Source organism: Lissotriton helveticus, chromosome 9 (genome assembly GCF_964261635.1).
Source record: "Lissotriton helveticus chromosome 9, aLisHel1.1, whole genome shotgun sequence".
Taxonomy (NCBI): Eukaryota; Metazoa; Chordata; class Amphibia; order Caudata; family Salamandridae; genus Lissotriton; species Lissotriton helveticus.
In genome coordinates this window covers 176,896,965-176,916,958 of record NC_136070.1, presented here as the reverse complement: position 1 = coordinate 176,916,958, position 19,994 = coordinate 176,896,965, and the positions used below count along the sequence as shown (strand labels likewise).

At 47.9% G+C, this 19,994-nt stretch overlaps 1 protein-coding gene across 1 annotated transcript in view; it reads left to right on the top strand.

Annotated features, from left to right (window-relative positions):
* The window catches only part of NEMF (nuclear export mediator factor), a 546,593-nt gene that overhangs the window by 217,517 nt on the left and 309,082 nt on the right, over positions 1 to 19,994 (top strand). Inside the window, exons 7-8 of the mRNA XM_078659711.1 lie at positions 2,481 to 2,567; positions 5,180 to 5,253. Of these exons, the coding sequence (XP_078515837.1) occupies positions 2,481 to 2,567; positions 5,180 to 5,253 (161 nt within the window). The remainder of the gene's footprint in view (positions 1 to 2,480; positions 2,568 to 5,179; positions 5,254 to 19,994) is intronic.

The following is a 19,994-nucleotide window of genomic DNA, read 5'->3' as shown; positions in this document are numbered from 1 at the left end:
ATAGGTCACCAAGCATCTCTTCCCGCTTGTCATCAAAATCCATTTTGTGAGTGGATAGTGCTAATTTAGCCCAATAATTTAGTATGATACACACTAAGCACAGGGGTTTGAGGCTATATGGAATTGCACCTATCCACTAGTGTCACTTAAGTATCTAAGAATTTTAGGTGCTATGGACAGGAGATCCAGACCCCTAAGTCTCCCTGAGACTGAAAAAGTCTCAAACAACACAATCTGACACAATGTCCAGCACTCTACGAATATATGGAAATGATCTATTTATTTATCATATAGTAACTAGTGAAACAATAATCACGAAAGAACACCATATAATTACAACATTTCAACCAATCCATCCAAGTAAGTTAGGAGTCTTCAATAGTTGAGTAGTTAGATCTTTTATTCTGTTCCAAATGTTATCTCCATAAAAACAATGCTGTAGCCAGTGCCTACGCGTTTCGTCCAAACGGACTTCTTCAGGGCTACAAATAACACATATATATACATTATTTACAATTTTGAACATTTTTTTATACATCATAGCAACATATACATTTTTACAATTTTTCTAAAACCTATTATTACTGTCCAGTACGACAACGTCACAAAAAAAGCACAACATTTCATTGCATATATGTACAACATTCATATGCTTAGCATTTATGAAACTTTTTTAAGATCAAACAAAAGACTCCATTGAAGGCCACTTTCCTTACGCAGTTATGATTTTGGGACTTGGGACTATGAAGATCGTGTGTATTTTGTCACTGTAGACACATTCACTTATCATAGTTTCTTTTTAAATACGGTGGGCAAAGCAGAACCTGTTGTTTAAGCTGGAGTGATCAGTCAAAACAGTACTATACACACTACGTTTTATCATTTGCGGACTTCATCAGAACAAACAGTACTTTTCTTTGAGCCAAACTAACCCATTTCCAAATACAACTTTTTAAATGGCCATGTCTCTTACCAGGATAGTCACTGTGTTTTTGTCATATCTGATGCTTCGTTTAGGGAGTTTTGTCTGTAAATTTCTTTCTCAACGTGGTTTATACACACATTGAGGCAAATGTCTAGAAAAAGAATATATTATGCCTTAGATTTGAAAACTATGTAATATATACAGACTTGCACATAAGAAATGTGCACAATATTTATTACCAGGCGTATAGTTGTCATCTATTATATGGAATGTTCGCATACCTCATAAATAGTAAGTGCGTTTTCTTAGCTGACGGTCCCGTGACTCAAAGAGAGGTGTTCATGCTTTATTTGATGAAATGATTTTGCTGAACCAGAGAGTTGTGAGTCCAACTTACTATTAAGAGAAATAATATACATCTGTAGTACAGATTTTTGATTTCTAGTATGAAAAAACACAGTATCTCAGCATTTTTTTTAAAAAAAGGTAAGTGTATTAGGTAATAGAGAGGGTGGGGTAATATACTCTTTAGCAGATTATTTCTGTTTAGCTGAATTTTTATTTATAAAGAACGCCATATTCATTAATAATACTTTAGAGGATTATGGCAGTCATTCAAAGATTGAAATCCAATACTTTTAAGTTTTACACTATATAAGAAATTCTGTTTGGAGACATAGTTGGAATATTTATTGGCCCGCACCGAACCAGAGGAAGATACTGGTAGTGCTCACAATGACTGAAGACTGAATTGCTACATGTTATGGGATGGGGGGGGTAGCTCCTTGCACACATGTACTAAAGCGGAAGGTACCTAACTGTTCGGACATTTGCTCCTCATGATTGGATAAGACTGGTGACACCCCTGTGTATTCTAACTGCAGAAGTGAAGCTCGGGCCGGGGGAGGGGGATGCGTGTTGATTTGTTCTTTTGCTTTTTCAGAAGTTATATACTGGCTGGAATCACTAATTGTTGAAAATGGCTTGGTGAAATGTATTTGTCATGTCATTTTGAAACTAATAAAAAAAAATAAAAAAAAACATTTGGTCGTGGCCGTCCACCCTCTTTAGCAATGGTTTCCCAGTAATCCTGGTTGACAATCCAGTGTTTCTGCTAATTGTATCTCTATTGCTATTTGGCTCTGAATGCTCCCTCTTTCTTTCATTCACGTTCTCACCGTTTTGATAGGAGGTGAAAGATAACTTGTTCAACACAAACATATTTCATTTTGGTTTCTTCTTTAGAGTGCACTATTGCATGAACACTAATTCAACCTCCAAAGGCAGAATTTTATGCCCGGATTGGGATGTTCAGATAATTGCCATGTCAATGATGGACCAGTTTCCTCTTACCTTAGTTGTTATTTATTAATCAAGGGTGGTGGCGAAAGATGCTGCTGTAGACTTAAGAGAAAAACTAAGTAGCATTTGCATGTCCATTCCGTTTCTCACAGAATATTGTTTTTGCCCAGTTGCGAAAATGTTTCAGGAATATTGGTACAGTGTGTGAAATGTTACGGTTTTTTGTAACGTGTGTTTGTTTCTTTAATTCTAGCGTATGGAGCTGTGCTCATCGAACATTGTTTGCTAGAGATGGGCCTCCCTGGGACTGTCAAGGTAGAACAGATATTCGAAGACCAAAGTACGTCTCTCACTACAGTACTTCTTGAATCATTCAGTAATGTTTCCATTGCACACCACTTCAGAGTAAGAGTAGCCTTTCCAGTTTACAGGTATTGCATGTTCTTTTGTTGAGCCCTGGAAATTCAGAAAGGTGTCCTCTTTGCAATAATTTTTCTAGATATATGTTCAGAACATGGTAATTTCCTAGTTTGTTTTTCTTCTTTATTGCTGCTTTGATGCCGCATATTGTTTGCAGTTTCTGTAAATCGTCCTATTTTAAATAGTGTAAGGTTGTATATCTTCCTCCTTAGACATAAGTTGAGGGCCGTCTGTCATCTCCCATGGAAAGAGAGGTTGAAATTGAAGGGTGTCAAATCTATAAACAGTTAAACTGTTTAATATCATTGTAGGAAGCACAATTCTGATATATGGAAATGCTTAAAGTAATCTGCACCCCTAGTAATTACTGTAGGTGCATTCCAGATAACATGTTTTGTTAGCTAATCTGTGCATTACAGCAGGTGACCAACCATATACCAATGGCCTCTAGTCTTGTTCCAGTTGAAACAGTCCAGCCCGAACTGTAGGAGCATGTCAGTTCTCAATGGAAACACAAGCTACCTCAGACCAGTTTCAGCCTTGTTTGGCCTCATTTTGTAGATGCAACACGAGTCCCTATAGCAAAGCAAACAAGAGACCCAAATGTGGGTGTAATCCTGCTACTTAGGGCAATTCTCTCACAAAAAAGTTACAGTGCTTGTATTAATCAGAACCAGTGGCATTTACTCTGGAGGTATTCCAAACTGGTCTGGATTACTTGAATTCCTGTTCAGAGGCGACATCACCTAGCAGTTTAGGGGCTGCTGGACAAGGTTGGGTCCCCCTTTGTAATGGCACACACAAGCTAAACAATCATTGTCAAAGCCAATAGGCTCGTGTTGACCACCAGCCTTTTGCCAATTCTTGTTCTGTTGTTTCATGTCTTTTGTAAAACCTTACAGTTCAAGAAGCTGTTGGGCCATCCTCAATCTAAAAATCATTGGCTAAGAGCAAAAGTATTTTTGGTTCTCTAAAAAGCAGATATTACTATAGACCTCCCTGGCCCCAAAGGGAACTACATTGTTTGTGGATTCGCTCCTCATGAATGGGCAGCATACTATAAGTCATAGTGAAGTCAGCCAACAGCTGACGTAATGCACTGCCCCTTGATGCATTCTGCACTGGGTGGAAGAAAAATGTTAATGAGGCAACTACAGACTGATGAATTAAGTCTGACTAAAAATCCCTCTTAGTAAGTATGTTATGCACATAATTTGAATAAAACCTGACGGTCTTGGCTAACAAAGACCTTAACAAAAGCCAGTTGGTCTGACATTGGTTGTCAGCCTCTTGCCTTAGAGAAATAAGGCAAGAAAGAAAGAAATCCCTCTTAGTAAGTATGTTATGCACATAATTTTAATAAAATCAGACGGTCTTGGATAACACAGACCTTAACAAAAGCCAATTGGTCTGACATTTTGCCAGCCTCTTGCCTTTGAGAAATAAGGCATGAAAGAAAGAAAGAAAGAAATCATGAATGAAGGCAAGCAAGAAGGAAAGAAAGAGAGATCAGAAGGAAAGAAAGAAACAATAAAGGGAAGGAAGGAAAATAAAAAAAACTTAAGGAAGAAAAGCCGGAAGAAAATAAAGAAAGCAGAAATTAACGGACAGAAGGACGACAAGAATGAAGGAAAGAAGGAAGAAAGGAAAGAAAGCCAGAATGAAGGAAAGAAGCTGGAAAGGAAGAAAGAAAACACAAATTAAAGAAACAAAGAAAGAAAGAAAACACAAATAAAAAGAAACAAGGAAAAAAGAAAGACAGACAAGTTTGGATAGATAGCTAGACCACACTGATAAGCTTATATTCAGAGTTTGCATGAGTTGACTTGAAATAGCAGCAGTCAAATAAACAAGGTCACTCCAAACGGAATGTCCAACAGCATTAGAAGGAGATGGAATCTGATAAAGCTGGAAGGTGCCCTTTGCACACATCAAAAGGGTCCTGCTATCACATCAGGTTCTCAACACAAAGCCAACATTCACATAATTATAAAGTAAAAACAAAAACATTGGCACTGAAGGGAACTGCCTTGTATGTTGATGTGGCTTTATTAGGCCGGCCCATTGCCCCATGCTTTATGTTGTAGTGGGTGGAAGCAAAATGTATGTGACACAACTACAGACCAATGGATGAAGAGAGGTGGTTAAAAGTAAGTATAGTATATTATATTTATAACTTTATAATATGTGTATACTTTTAGTAAAGTCAGATGGTCTTGGCTAATGCCAAATCAAAAATAAATATAGAATGCACCCAGAGTGATTATCAGTGATTCGGATAAATGTAAGCTTTTCAATCAATCTATTTTTTGCTAGGTCTGCCCATTGTAGCATTATTTTACACCATTAATATCTGTCAGCGAGGGAAGGGAGTATTCTTAAATGTTGATTCAATGGTAATGTGACATTTCCCATTATTAAGAGCAAAGCTAGGTCAGTTACAGAAATATAGAGGAAGTGGGCTAATAGTTGTAGGAAAAGAGAAACTGTACTCGGGCTATAATACTACTTAATGTATGTGTTTTTATGTAGATAGTGAAAAAGTGATTTCCGCATTAAAGAAAGCCGAAGAGTACCTGGACTTAACTAACACATTCAAAGGGCAGGTAGGTGCTTACTATTTCTGCTACTTGAATAGTTTATTATATTGCTATTAAGTCACAACTGAGCTGGATAATGTGCAATGCGCCAATTTTGCTTAGGGTGTGGCCTCAAACTAAATGCAGCTCTGCATGTTACTGTGATAGAATTGCAGTTCAAATTTAACCATTTTGGCAACCACTAATAGATTTATATAGGCCCAATGCCCTGTTGCATCTCTGTTTCTTAACTCTACGTCTATTGCCATTCACAAGCAGCTTTCACCTCATGTCTACATGCATGCCTTAAAGTCAACTGCCACCCTCCCACTCTGAACCCACAGAGATCAACTGCGGAGTGCCTCAGGGATCATCACTCAGGTGGCCCACCAACCTCGGCGGCCCACCAACCTCGGCAGCCCACCACCCCCACGACCATGCCCAGAACTTTGGCATCATTCCTCCCTCTCCATGGGCCAGCAGGTCAATGCTGTCGCCTCTACCTGCTTCAACACCCTCCGCATCCTTCGTAAGACCTTCAAATGGACCCCCCCCCCGAATCAAGAAAAACCTTCACCCACGCTCTCATAACCAGCAAACTTGACTACGGAAACACCCACTACGCCGGAATCAACAAGTCTCTGCTCTGCAAACTTCAGACCATACAGAACACAGCAGCAATACTCGTCCTCTGCGTCCCTCGACACGAAGACATCACCCAACACCTATGGAGACCTCCACTGGCTCCCAGTCGAGAAGAGTTACCTTCAAGATACTCACCCACGCCTTCAAATGCCTCCACAACACTGGACCCCAACACCTCAATGAGAGAATCTCTTTCCACGCACCCAAGAGAAACTTCCGATCCGCCGTCCTCACAGAAACCCCGCACATCCCCAGAGCCAGAACAGGGGGAAGGACCATCTCCTACATCTCGGCCAAGACCTGGAACAAGCTCCCGATCGATATCAGACGCGCCTCCTCTCTGAACATCTTCAGGAAGCCACGCAAGACCTAGCTCTTCGACTGAAGGGTAGCTGCTTACCCCACCCAGTGGCTCTTTTAGAACCCCACGGGTAAGTAGCGTGCTCTACAATTTCCTGATTGATTGACCTGTCAAAATATTCAGGCATGTCTTTATATGTTATGCTTCCTACTAGAAAGACAGTCAAACTCCATACATACAACTGTACTGTGTCTGTAACAAGCTCCTATTATGGCCACTGTCATTATTAACAATTGTTTTCCTTTTTTATAATCTATCAGTTAATTTAGTCGGCTAAAAATGTTGTGCTTTTGACAGTCAATCTCCATGCATACTACTGAACAGTGTCTGTAATAAGCTCCTACTATGGCCAATTGTATCTATCTATCTATCTGCTGAAATGCCCCTGCAGAAAAGTGTATGTTGGAAACACTGAATGAAAAATCAAAACTAGAATTTTGGAACCTAAAAGCAATGTCTGTTGCCAGTCCTTGAACCCCTTTTTAGCTTGTCATTTTAATGAAGTGAGACGCAATGTGTGTTAAACGAGATTCCATGTAATTGCAAAGAATATTGAAAAAAGAAAGGACTGAGATAATTAGACTACTACTTCAAAGGAGATCTTTTGTATTGCCAACTGAATAGGTTGCAGCCAAAAGAATGATAGGCTGCAGAGGTCTTGCTTTTTGTTATCAATATTATATTTGTATATGCAAACTTCTAAGCTTTACTCAATTTTGCTGTTATTTAACCCTTAACTGCTGGGCCTATACCTCTCCACGGGGCTGAGACAGTTTTTTGCCAGTTTGGGTAGTTCGCACTTAGGGATTCATAATTTGTTTTCCACGGTTGAGTGACTAAATATCAAGGAACAAAATATCAACTGCCAAAAATATCGACTCCAAAATATCGAGGGGCAGAATATAGAATCCCTATTTACAAACTAGCAAGTACTAAAATATCGAGTACAAAATATCGATAGTTATCGATAGTTGAAATATAGATTTTTTTTTAATGTATTAAAAATAATATAAAAGTAATTAAATAATAAATACAATTAAATAAAACATAGTTAAAATAATGTAAAAAAGCTTAACATGCAAAAATAATAAATGTAATGTAAAAATATTTTTGAACATGTATATTTACTTAACAATATAAAATAATTATTAATCTTAATTATTTTTTTTAAACTTTATTTTTTCAGCAGAATGAACAACAGAATCCCCCCCCAAATTGGCATCGGTAGAAAGAAAAATACAAGTGTACACACGTCATAGCCCCAGTTCAGTTCCGGCAGGTGCAGATATAACAGTAGATACGAAATTCAAATCCTTGGGATGCAAAGCAATCATATACAATACAACTGTCGTTAAGGAATCGTGTGCGTGGTCCTCAGGGCGTTACGCCAACACCAGCCTTCCCTCCCCACCTCCCCATCCTCAGGTCCCGATCCGGCTGAGGAGTACAATTCAGCACTAGTTGCCTCGGAATCGCTGCCACCTGACCCCACAGCGCACATCATTCTCCATGCGAGCAAGTCCTCTTGCAGCCGCTCATCTTTACGCGTATGCTGCATGTGCGTTTCCTCAGCCAATGTCCATTCCCCAACATCCCCAATAACATGTCCGGTGCCCTCTGTCCCATCCAAGTAATAGCCACCCGTCTCCTAGCCAGCACCAATAGCAGCTGCAACATTTTATAGGAAAGGTTCTTCTTCCTAGGCTTGGGGACTAGGGCCAACAAGCAGTGAAGTGGGGTTAGTTCAATGTGTAGGCATGTGATCTTCCTGATGCGGACTACCACTGCCTTCCAGAAGTCTCCGACCAGCGGGCATTCCCAAGCCAAATGGAGAAATCCGGCTCTGAGTGCACCACATCTAGGACAGGCATCCAACTTATCCGCGGCAATGCGGTGTAAAGCAACTGGGGTTATGTAAGTACGATGCACAAAATGGAAGTGTAGCAGTTTGAAACGTGCGTTACACGACACCTTCTTGGTAAGTGTCCCAATTCGCTTGCGTTGTCCCGGGTCTAAGGCGACCCCGAGATCCGCTTCCCATGCTGCCCAGGACGGGGCGATCGGGGGGGTGGAATCACATCTCATCGCCGTGTATAACAGTGTTATCAGTCGCTGTCCCCTGCCACACGACAATAGGATATTCAAGGTATGGGACATCGGAGGCGCCTCCGGATATTGCGGCCAGGCCGTCCTCGCCATATCCTGTAGGGCTCTATAATGGAGATACTGTCCCCCAGTAAGACCAAAGGCCTCAGTAGCCCTTTCCAGGGTCACGAATGAGTCGTCGGGATACAGATCCGCTAAAGTTTCACAGCCTCCGTCGTGCCATTCCCGGAACAACATGTGTTCCTCCATCAACGTCACCGGTGCCAATATCCACACCGGGAGCTCCCTATGAAATGGGGCCCGCCGCAGCACTCGCTCCACTACTCGCTGCCAAAGGCCGGCAGTGTGTCGAACAATGTATGGTAGGGAGGGATCCGCTCCCCTACCACGCATCAGGGCCACCTGTAGGGTCCTCTCATCTGCTCTGCCCGCCAGTAGTTGCAACTCCCAGTTGTCCGTACCTGCAAACCAGCTCGCGGCTGGTAGCAGCTGGGCCGCATAGTAGTAGAGGTCGAACCTCGGGGCCTCTAGGCCTCCTTCCTCCCAGCGCCTGACCACCGTGCGCAATGCAACTCTTCTGCGTCCACCCGCCCAAAGTAAGGAGGTGAGTAGCGTATCAAGGGTGCGGAATATACGAGGAGGGAGAGGGCACAGGGAATTCTGTAAGGTATACAACACTCTGGGCAACATCACCATCTTCGAGATGGCCAATCGCCCCATGAGAGAAAGTGGGAGTGTATTCCAAAAGGACACGGACTGTCATAAGGAACTGAGGACTCGGTCGGCGTTTCGCGCCAGCAACTGCTCATCCGATACGGCCACTTGAATTCCCAGGTATCGAAAGGCCTCCGTTTCCCACCTAAGTCTCAGGGGTGGAAAACCCACTCTAGGGTCCTCACCACATCCCGCAAAAGGGAAGATCAAGGACTTCTCTGGATTAAGGCGTAGACCAGAGGCCGCACCAAAGCGATCCAAGTGCTGCAATAGGAGTGGCAGCGACTCCCGGGGGGAGGCAAGGTAGAACAGCGCGTCATCGGCGTATAATGAAACCAAGTGCACTGCGTCTCCCACTCGTATCCCCCAGGGTGCCATCTCCGCTCGGAGCGACATCGCCAGGGGCTCAATCGCTAGTGCGAATAGAAGCGGCGACAGGGGGCACCCCTGGCGGGTGCCCCTGCCCAGTCGCCATTCTTCCGATCGGGCCGCTCCGAGTCTGACTCTGGCTGTAGGCGCACTGTAAAGGAGTCGGATCCAAGCGCAGAAAAGGGGTCCCACCCCAGCCATACGAAGCACCTCCAAAAGGTACCCCCAGCTGACAGTATCAAAGGCCTTAGCAAGGTCTATCGACACCAGTACCTGAGGAACCTCCCTATCACGCACCTCATGGAGGACGTGGTTCAAGCGCCGAAGATTCATGGCGGTGTTGCGGCCCGGGATAAACCCGCACTGGTCCTGGTGGACTAAGTGCACCATATGCGGTGCCAGCCTCATGGCCAAGACCTTAGTGAGGACCTTGGCATCGGTATTAATTAGAGTGATAGGCCGATAGGCCGCGGGATCACAGCTATCGCCGCCCGGCTTTAGAATCATGCAAACCTCACCCTGTTGCATGGTGGGAGGGAGCGTGCCACTCTCCAGCGCCTCATGGTAAGTTTGGAGGAGACAGGGAGCGAGGGTATCCGCAAATGCTCGATAAAATTCCGGGGGGAAACCGTCCCCACCGGGTGTCTTAGCCGATGGTAGGGCAGCCAACGCCATCTTGACCTCCTGGAGCGTCAATGGAGCGTCGAGTTCCTCCGCGTCCGCCCGAGAGAGGGTCTGGAGAGTCAAACCTCGAAGGTATGACTGATACGATGCCTCCGTTACTAGGTGGTCCGCGGTATATACCGTCTGTAGATGCGTGCGAAGCACCGCGAGGAAGTCCCTCTCCGAGTGCACCAGGTCCCCAGTGGAGTCTCTCAACGCCACGATCCGCGCAGGTGCCGATTCCCTCCGGAGGATCCAGGCCAATAGTCGGCCGGATTTGTCCCCCTCACGGTGGAGTCGCTGGCGATAGCGGCAGAGAGTAAACTTATCCAGCCGGGTAAGGATATCGTGAACGCCCTCACGGGCCGTCCTTTCAGAGTCCAGATCCGACACATCCGGCTCCGACAATGATTGACAGTGGCGGAGGCGCTCCTCAGCGCACTCGAGCTCACGGAGCAGCTGTCTCCGGACTCCATAAGTCAGGCCCATACATGCGCCCCACACAACCGCCTTAAGAGCGTCCCATTTGGTCGCATAGGGTATGTTGCCATCTCCCCAATTCAGATCAAGATAAGAATGTAGGGTTGTCTCCAGATGGTCCCGTCCTAATTTGAATTTAATTTGAATTTAAAAACTTTTCTATAGCGCACTTTTACCATGCGGTTTCATGGCGCTGTTGGATTGAGAGAAGCGGGCAGGAGCAGAGGGGGATTAAGCATTGTAGGCTCGAGAGAAAAGAAAAGTTTTGAGACCCTTCCGGAATTCCATGTAGGAAGATGACATGCGGAGTTCCAAAGGAAGGGAGTTCCAAAACGAAGGAGCAAGTACTGCAAATTTCGTACCACCAGTCTTTTTCTTACTGAAGCGGGGGATAGTTAGCAGAGCCTGGTGAGTGGACCTAAGCTCTCGTCCAGGAATGTAGGGGGTGATGGCAGAACAAATGAATTCCGGGGCGGTGCCTGTTTTAGCCTGGAAGGTGGTGCAACCAAGTTTAAACAAGGCACGCTCTTTCACCGGCAGCCAGTGCAATGCCTGCAGTAAGGGAGTGGCTCGGTGGTATTTAGGCAGGCCATGAATCAGGCGGGCAGCCTGGTTCTGCACTAGCTGCAGACGGCGAATGGCGTAAGCTGGAGCGCCGTTGTAAATGATGTTCCCGTAATCGAGGCGCGAGAGCACCATGGCCATCACTATAATCTTTAGGGCGGGTAAAGAAAAAAAACGAGAAATCTTTCTGATGATTCGAAGGGAAAAGAAACAAGAGGAAACAACTGAGCTGACCTGGGAGTGGACGGAAAGTGAGGGATCCAGGAGGATGCCGAGGGTCTTGACCTTGGGGACTGGGGGTGGGGGAACACCAAGTGAAGGGGGCCAGTGGAAAGGGGACCAGGGGCTGCAACCACCTCTAGTCAAGACTAACTCCGTCTTGTCTGGGTTGAGTTTGAGGTGGTTGCAGTTCATCCAATCCTGGATGAATAACATGACGGATTGGACATTTGAAGCAGAGGAGGAGGGGTGGGAAAGGTTGAAAATTAGCTGGAGGTCATCGGCGTAGTTGAACACCGTGACCTCGAGCTGCTGTAACATAAAAATGAGGGGGTAGATGTATAAATTAAACAAAAGAGGGGAAAGGGAAGAGCCTTGGGGAACTCCACATGCGACCTTACGAGAGGCAGCGGTGAAACCAGCAAGATGGACTGCCTGAGCCCTGTCACTCAGGAAGGACTTGAGCCAGGCGAGGGCCAGGCCCTCTATACCCGCCGCCTTGACACGGGTGAGAAGGATGGAGTGGTCCACCGTGTCAAATGCGGCGGATAGGTCTAAAAGAATGAGGGCCTGGGGGACGTTGGTATCAATGCCCTCGCGTAGGCTGTCCATCACTGAGATCACTACCTTCTCCGTCGAGTGGAGGGGGCGAAAGCCCGCCTGCCGGGGGGAGAGGCAGTGGTTGGCTTCCACGTAGGTGCTCAGGGTGCTGGTTACGTGGGTCTCCAAGACCTTGGCCAAGTAGGGTAAAAGGGAAATGGGACGGTAATTTAAAGGAGATGAAGGGTCGGCACCAGGTTTTTTTAGAATGGGGATAACTGCCGCAAATTTATGGGCAGTGGAGACAACTCCGGATTTAAGTGAGTCATTTAAGAGTGTGAGGGGAGGGGTAGGACAGTGTAGGAAGACCTCTCGCAAGATACGAGCGGGGGCAAAGTCTAGGGGTGAGCCCGACTTTACCTTTTGAAGCAGAGGAAAGAGTGTAGCTGTGGTCAGAGGGGGGAAGGACGTGAGTTTGGAAGTGATAACCGGGGGGGAGGGGTTGATGAAGGCCGAGGAGGGAGGAGAGATTTTAGCCTTGATCGTTGCGACCTTGTCAATGAAAAAATCATTGAGGGAGTCGCAGAGTGGTTGGGAGGGGGGGATCAAGGCCGTGGCTCTGTTAGATGAGGCAAGCTCATGTACTGTGGCGAAAATCTCTTTGGATTGAGATTCGGCTGCCAATATCCTGTTTGAGTAAAACAGGGTCTTGGCATCAAGTATGCTTTGTTTGTAAACTTTGAGCACAGAGAGATAGGTGGTTTTTTTGGCGGGGCAGTATTCTCTTCTCCATACGCGCTCTGCTCTGCGTGCGGCCAGCTTCTTCTCCTTGAGGTCGGGGGTGAACCAACGATTGGCCGCATGGGCACGCTTCACCGTAATCCGTCTCAAGATCACAGGCACAAATATGGTGACAATCACATAGAGATGCTGCAACATGCACCTCCAGACAACAAATGGCATCAGATTTCACGCGAAACATAAAGACCAGGTCAGCCTTGGAGTGGAACAGCCACAACCATCACACGCCGGATCTTGCAGGAGATCTCCCGGCATCCTCCAGGTCCGTGGACGGGAGGACCGGTCTGCCCATTGCAGAACGCATGTCACGGGCGAATGATCGGACAAAAACCTAGCCTGATGGGTGACCGTCAAGACAAGGGATGGATCGACATTGGCAGCAAGGACTCTATCGAGCCTACTATGTGTATTGTGTGTGGGGGAATAACAAGTGTACAGCTTCAGTCCTGGATTACCGAGGCGCCATACATCGACCGCACCCAGGTTATCCATCACCTCCTGGAGACGTGCCGCCATCCGTGGTTTCGTGCCCGCGCGGGGAGGATGCCTGTCCAGGAGTGGATCCAGTACACAATTAAAATCACCAAACCATAGGAGGGGGGCATCTAAATCTGACACTAGAAGCTCCTGTAAGGTGGAGAAGAAACTCGGATCATCTACATTGGGTGCATAAGAATTCACCAGCAGGAAATCCCTCCCATCCAGCTTCACCCGCAACAATATATACCTGCCCTCAATATCCGCTTCAACAAACTGGACCGCCAGGGGAACCCCGGGTGCCACCCAGATAAGGACCCCCCTAGCATAGGTAGAGAAGGAGGAATGGAACATCTGACCCTCCACTTCTTGGCCAATTTAAGGGCACCTTCGTCACTTAGATGCGTTTCCTGCAAGCACGCCACAGAAACCCCATGGCGGCGGAGAAAGGACAGTACTCTATGGCGCTTAGTGCAAGTGCCCAAACCACGCACGTTCCAAGTCAAAATTTTGTATCCCACAAGCAGTGGCCACGCCCATCCGGGCAACCAATTCCTGCATCCGCAAGCAGCCTCCCAGGGGCACGAACAATGGTACACACGATGCGAAAAACAGTTTCCCCGCAGAACCCCTTCCGACCCCACAATTCCCCAAACCACTCAAACTTTAAAGAACCCCCTCCCACGAGCAGGAGTAGCGCAACAACAAGACATGCCACCCCGCCCTACCCCTGCCAGTGCCAGGACGTACACAGCCACCCCATACACCCCACACCACACACACACTCAACCACACCAATCATCCCCCCCCCCAAGCCCCCTACCGGACCCAACAAAGATTAGTCGTACCTTCCCCGTGCGAACAGTGCAACTTAAGTATCGTTCCAACAGGTAAGCAACCCCCCCCCCTCCCAATCTCTCCACAGATCACCCATATAGAACAGAAACAAAGGAGGCTCTGCAAGGCAGGCATGCAGCAGTTGTCTAACGGAGCCAACAGCAGTTCTCAAGCAGGAGTGCGGCCCATACCCAGGCCAGCAGGTCAAAAATATAGGACAGCCTGGAGTCATATCACCTCAAGATGAAACCGGTACCTGCAACAACTCAGTTCCTCCGGTTTCCGGGACCACAGAGGTAGAATGTAGCTTATTCTGTATCGTATCTTGTAGGGTGTCAGGGACCAGGACCTCCTCGGGGTCCACCTGATGCGGGTCCCCCAAGTCAAGCGCATCTGGCAACGGCTCCAGAAGCATAGCACCGTCCCTGCCCACCGTAATCCTAGGTTCCACTGCGTCAGCCGACTCAGATCCTCGCCTCCGTCTGCCACGTCGTCTCCGTGAAGGTCGTGTTCCCCAGGTCTCCCGGGGTCCCCCCCCCGCTCTCCGGGGGGCAGGTCGTCTCCCCAGATTTCCAGCCATTCCCAAACCTCCGCAGGGGAGTCAAAAAAGTGCGCCTTCCCCTGTGAGAGCACCTTGAGTTTTGCGGGGTACAATAGCATATATTGCAGCTGCATCTCGCGGAACTTCCTTTTCACTCCCAAATAGGATTTCCTCTGCTCCTGGACTTGTTGCGTGTAATCAGGGTAGCTGGACACCCGGCTATTCTCGATGGTGAGATCCGTTGATTCCCGTGCCGCCCGCAGTATACAATCGCGGTCCTTATAGTTCAGTATTTTGACGATCAAAGCTCGCGGAGGCTTCCCGGGGCGCTGTGGCGGGATCAGAGCGCGGTGCGCTCGCTCGATCACAAAGACGTCAGAGAGGCCCACCGGGCACAGCTTTCCTCGGATCCATGTCTCCAGAAAGCATTCGGCGTTCCCCGCCTCCAGCCGTTCCGGCACCTCAAGAACTCGAATATTACTGCGGCGGGCCCTCCCTTCCGCATCTTCAGCCCTCCGTTCCAGAGCTCGAGTCGCAGCCGTGAGGCCGTGAGGTGCGTGAGGTGCGTGACTGTCTTTTTGAGAGTGGCCACCTCTCCCTGTAGCTCCACAATATTCCCTTCAGCATCAGTGACCTTATCAGCAACCTTCCGAAGGTCAGTGCGAAGCAGGTTGTCGTCAATGGAGACCGTTTCGATCTGCCTCTCCAGCGCAGTATGTGAGCCCTGTATGGCCTTCAACAATTCCGCCCGTGTAGGCTCCCCAGGGCCTTCCGCACCCTCATCCTGGCCCGACTGGCATGTAATCCGCTGGGAGGGCAGCCGCTGCGTGGTGTATTGGGTGATGGTGTTGGGCTGTGAGGCACGCGCCATTCTGTCTTTACGCATGGCCAGGGCCACACGGGGGTCCCCCGCAGGTAAAAACAGCGCCGGGCACCCTCCGAACCGATGGTCCAGTCGATACTCAGCCAACGGGCACAGGGATGTAGCGGGCCCCTAGGCACCGAGCGTGGAATGAGGCAAAGTCCAGGCCCCAGCAGCCGCAGTCTGGAGGAGCGGAGCCACACCACACACCAGTCCCCCTCGATATGTCGGCTCCCAGAACAGGTAAGTCGCGGAGGAGGGGAGGGTCAGGATGCAGAATGTCACTCACCAGAGGGCCCCCTGGTCTCTCAATCCTCTCGCGAAAGGGTGGACATGTCCACGGGTCAGCTCCACTTTATTTATTTATTTCCAGGTTTGTATGGCGCTATGAATCGATTCCCGAAGGAATATCTCCGCGCCTTTGGCACAACCAAAGAACAGAAAAGACTCGTCAACATTTTAATAAACTAGGCAGGAGATCAGTCAGTTAGGGATTTGAAGAGGAATGTTTTCAGCTTTTTCCTAAAAGGGAAATGTTCCCTACATATTCTGATTTCCTTAGGGAGTAGGTTCCACAACTTTGGACCTGCTACCGATAGGGCTCTTTCCCCCTTTCTTGCCTTCATGGCCCTAGGAACACATAATAGTTCCTGATCTCCCGATCTCAGGAGTCTGGACGGCACATAGGGGATAAATTTCTCAGTGAGGTAACCAGGACCAGTTCCAGTTAGGCATTTGTGGATGACGCAGCAGATCTTAAACATCACCCTCTGCCTAACTGGAAGCCAGTGCAGTTTGGCCAACAGTGGTTTTGAGGGAGTGCGGGGCGGGACATTCAGTACCAGTCGTGCAGCCGTATTTTGCACAACCTGCAATCTAGCAAAGATGCCCTCATTGGCAGCTAGCATTAACCCGTTGCAGTAATCCAGCCTGCTTAAAACTAAGGACTGGACCAACGTTCTCCTGGTGGTATCTGGTAGCAGGGGGAATACTCTCCTGAGAAGCCCTATGACATGGAAGCATGAGCCCACCACTTGGTTAGTTTGTTGTGTATAGGTGAGCTCATGGTCCAGTTTGACTCCCAGGTCTTTTACCACGGTTTTGGGCACAGGGACCGGGCCAAGGTCTTGAGGCCACCAGTCCGGGGTCCACAACCGTTTTGCCTCTCCGAAAAGCATAACCTCCGTTTTGGAGACGTTGCACTGCAAATAGTTGGCTGCCATCCAGCGAGACACCTCCTTCATCCCTTGGGCGAAGGAGGCCCGCACCTCAGGAGTCATAGTTTTAAAAGGGAAGAGGAGTTGGGTATCATCCGCGTATGAAACCGGAATGAACCCGTGGGATCTCATGATGTTCGCTAGGGGGGCCACATAGATGTTAAATAACGTAGGGCTCAAACAAGAGCCCTGTGGCACCCCCTTTGAGATCACCACCTCCTCTGATTGATATGGTCCCAGGATGACTCTCTGGGTGCGTTCGCTGAAAAAACTCCTGAGCCAGGCCAGGGCCTTGCCTTCCAGACCGATGTCAACTAGTCTGGAGGTCATGATGTCATGTGACACAGTGTCAAACGCCGCTGACAGGTCCAGAAGCACCAGAACAGCGGAATAACCCCTGTCCTGTAGCCTCTGGAGATTGTCAGCGACAGACAGCAAGGCAGTCTCAGTACTGTGTCTGGGTCTAAAGCCCGACTGGGAAGGGTCCAGTGCACCCGCGTGTTCAATGAATTTCGACAAATGCTGATTCACGTGCCTCTCCGCAAGCTTCCCTAAAAAAGGGAGAAGGGAGATCGGTCTCAGATTCGTCAACTCAGACCACGGAATCGCGTTGTTTTTGCGCAGAGGCCTCACAAGTGCCTGTTTCCATTCCAGCGGTACTTCCCCAGTAAGCAGAGATATGTTAACTATCTGCCGTATTCCAGCCCCCAAAATCTCCAGCAAAGTTGGCATAATACGTGCTGGGATGATGTCAGACTGGCACCCACTCTTTGTTTGCATGGCAAGGGCAGTCAGCTCTTCCATAGAGATAGGTGGGAAGGCAATAAGCGTCTTAGCCTCATTGTCTGGAGTCATGGTATATGACGGGATTTGACAGTCAGTTGTTGTCACTGGGTCATAAGAGGGGGATTTGGATGTTAATATTTTATTATAAATGGCGTCAATTTTCCTTACGAAAAACTGTGAGATGTTATCACAGATTTCTTGGGATTCGACCCCATCAGTGTCACAGGCAGCGGGCTTGGTGAAAGTCTGCAGAATTGAGTACAGGAGTTTTGCATTGGAGCCAGCATCTGATAATTGGGCTGCTATGTGTTGTTTCCTGGCAGCTCGGATCGCCTTGTGATATTTTTTGGACGACCTCCTGAAATTCTCCTTATCGTCTGCCTTATGTGTGACTCTCCATTTTTTCTCCAACCCTCTCATGATCTTTTTTTGCTGCCTAAGATCTCCCGTAAACCAGACTTCTTGTTTGGGAGCCGGTCGTGGTTTATAGGTTCTCAGTGGGGCCACATGGTTGATAGTTGTTAATACAGCATCACTGAAAGCCTTTAGAGCTAAGGTGGCGTCATCACCAAATGCTTCCCACTTAGGTTCCGAGTAGTTGGCCCTAAATTTGTCAGGGGTTAATCTATACCAAGGCCTTCTGACATTGGCCAACTTCTTATAGATAGTTTTGGCTTTGTTGTTGTCACGAGTGTAAAACACAATGACTGAATGATCGGTCCAAACAACTTGGTTGGGGGTAAGACAGTTAATAGCTGCAGAGTTATAGAGCACTAAGTCGAGGGTATGGCCCGCAGAATGAGTCGGACCCTGATTCTTTTTAGTAAGTCCCAGTGTGGCCAGGTCTGCTAACACCGTCTGTGCATCAATGCACGTGGTGATCTCACTGTGGATATTAAAATCCCCCACCAGAAGAAAATCAGAGTTGGTTTGTATGTGGGGTGCCAAAAGTTCCATTAGTTCCAGGAGTACCAGGTCTGCTCTGGCAGTAGTGTCCAGGCCACCCCCGCAGGCAGCCCCTGTACCACCGGACACCCAGAGGACGGGGTCACCCGGCCGACAAGGACCCCTCGCCGTCACCACCGGCGTCACCCACAGCCTCCTCTCAGTCCGCAATGCGGCGCTGGGGGAAAGGCCCTTCAGAGCGGCTACCTTGAAATGGCGCACTCGCGGCAGGAATCAACAGGCAGCAGGGCTCTCCACAGGGGTCGCAGAGGGCATCAGGGTCCGGTGCGGGCAGGAGGGCGCCGGGTCCCGGAGGAGCCACCGGGGATCAGGACCGCGCCACTCTCAGGATCCTCAACTAGGCCCCAGACCCCGGGCCCCAAGTAGGTATAGTCCCGGGACCCAAGCCAGGCACGTCCGGGGCAGCAACCAGGAGGCCCAAGGGCCCGTCACAGGGGCCGTAGGCAGCAGCAGGCTATGGCGTGGGGCCAAGGTGCCAGGCCCCGCAGGAGCCCCAGGGGCACAGGACCGCACCACCTCCGGCAATTCCGGCTAGGCCACAGACCCCGACCTCGCGTAGTCAGAGGCCCGGGGCACGAGCAAGGCTCTCGGTCGGAGGCAGCCAGCAGGTTGTAGGGCTCGCGCCAGGAGCCGTAGATGACGACAGGCTCCGGTGCGGGACAAGGCCCCTGTTCCCGCAGGAGCCACAGGCGATCGGGCTGCTCTACCTCCGGCGCGGGTGACTCGGCAGCAGACCCTGGCCTCGTGGAGCCAGAGGCCCGGGGCTCACCTCCAGCAAGCCGTGGGTCGGCTGAGCGGTCCGGCGTTCCTCGACGCCGCTCGCAGGGGGGGTCTCTAGCAGGAGGGGGACCTCCGACCACCGCCGCAATCGGTTACAGACACTTACAGGATGATTTAGACAGGATTTGTGGGTTCCGAGGCCGGGAGCTAGCGGAGCTCACGTCCTGTCGGCCATGCTGCTTGGCCACGCCCCCTTAATCTTAATTATAAAATATTTAAAACATTATTACAAATATATTTACATATATATATATATATATATATATATATATATATATATATATATATATATAAACCTATTATATAAACGTAAATAATATATAATAATTAAAGTAATACTTTTTATGTTAATTAATAATTTACACTACATACAATATAACAAAATTAAAAACATGACATAGCTAAGGGAACAAAATTAGTATTAACACTCCAACAATTGCAAAAGTATAGAATTTGTTGGATAGTGGGAGGGTAAAAAATTACTATTCCTAATACAGTGAGTGCAACAGTAGGGAAAGCGTTGGATAGCATAGGGGTAAAAATTTCTAGTCCCACTCCAGTGAGTGCAACTGTAGGGAAAGCGTTGGATAGCTAGGGGTAAAAATTACTATTCCCACTCCAGTGAGTGCATCAGTAGGGAAAACTTTGGATAGTGTAGGGGTAAAAATTACTATTCCCACTCTAGACAGTTCAACAGTAGGTAAAGTAATGATTTAATATTTAAATAAGAATACATTAATTATCAATACCAATAAAAGAATAATTAAAATTAATTACCGATCACAAAATATTTAATAATTAATTATGGATACCAATACATGTGTTATAAAAAATTAATTA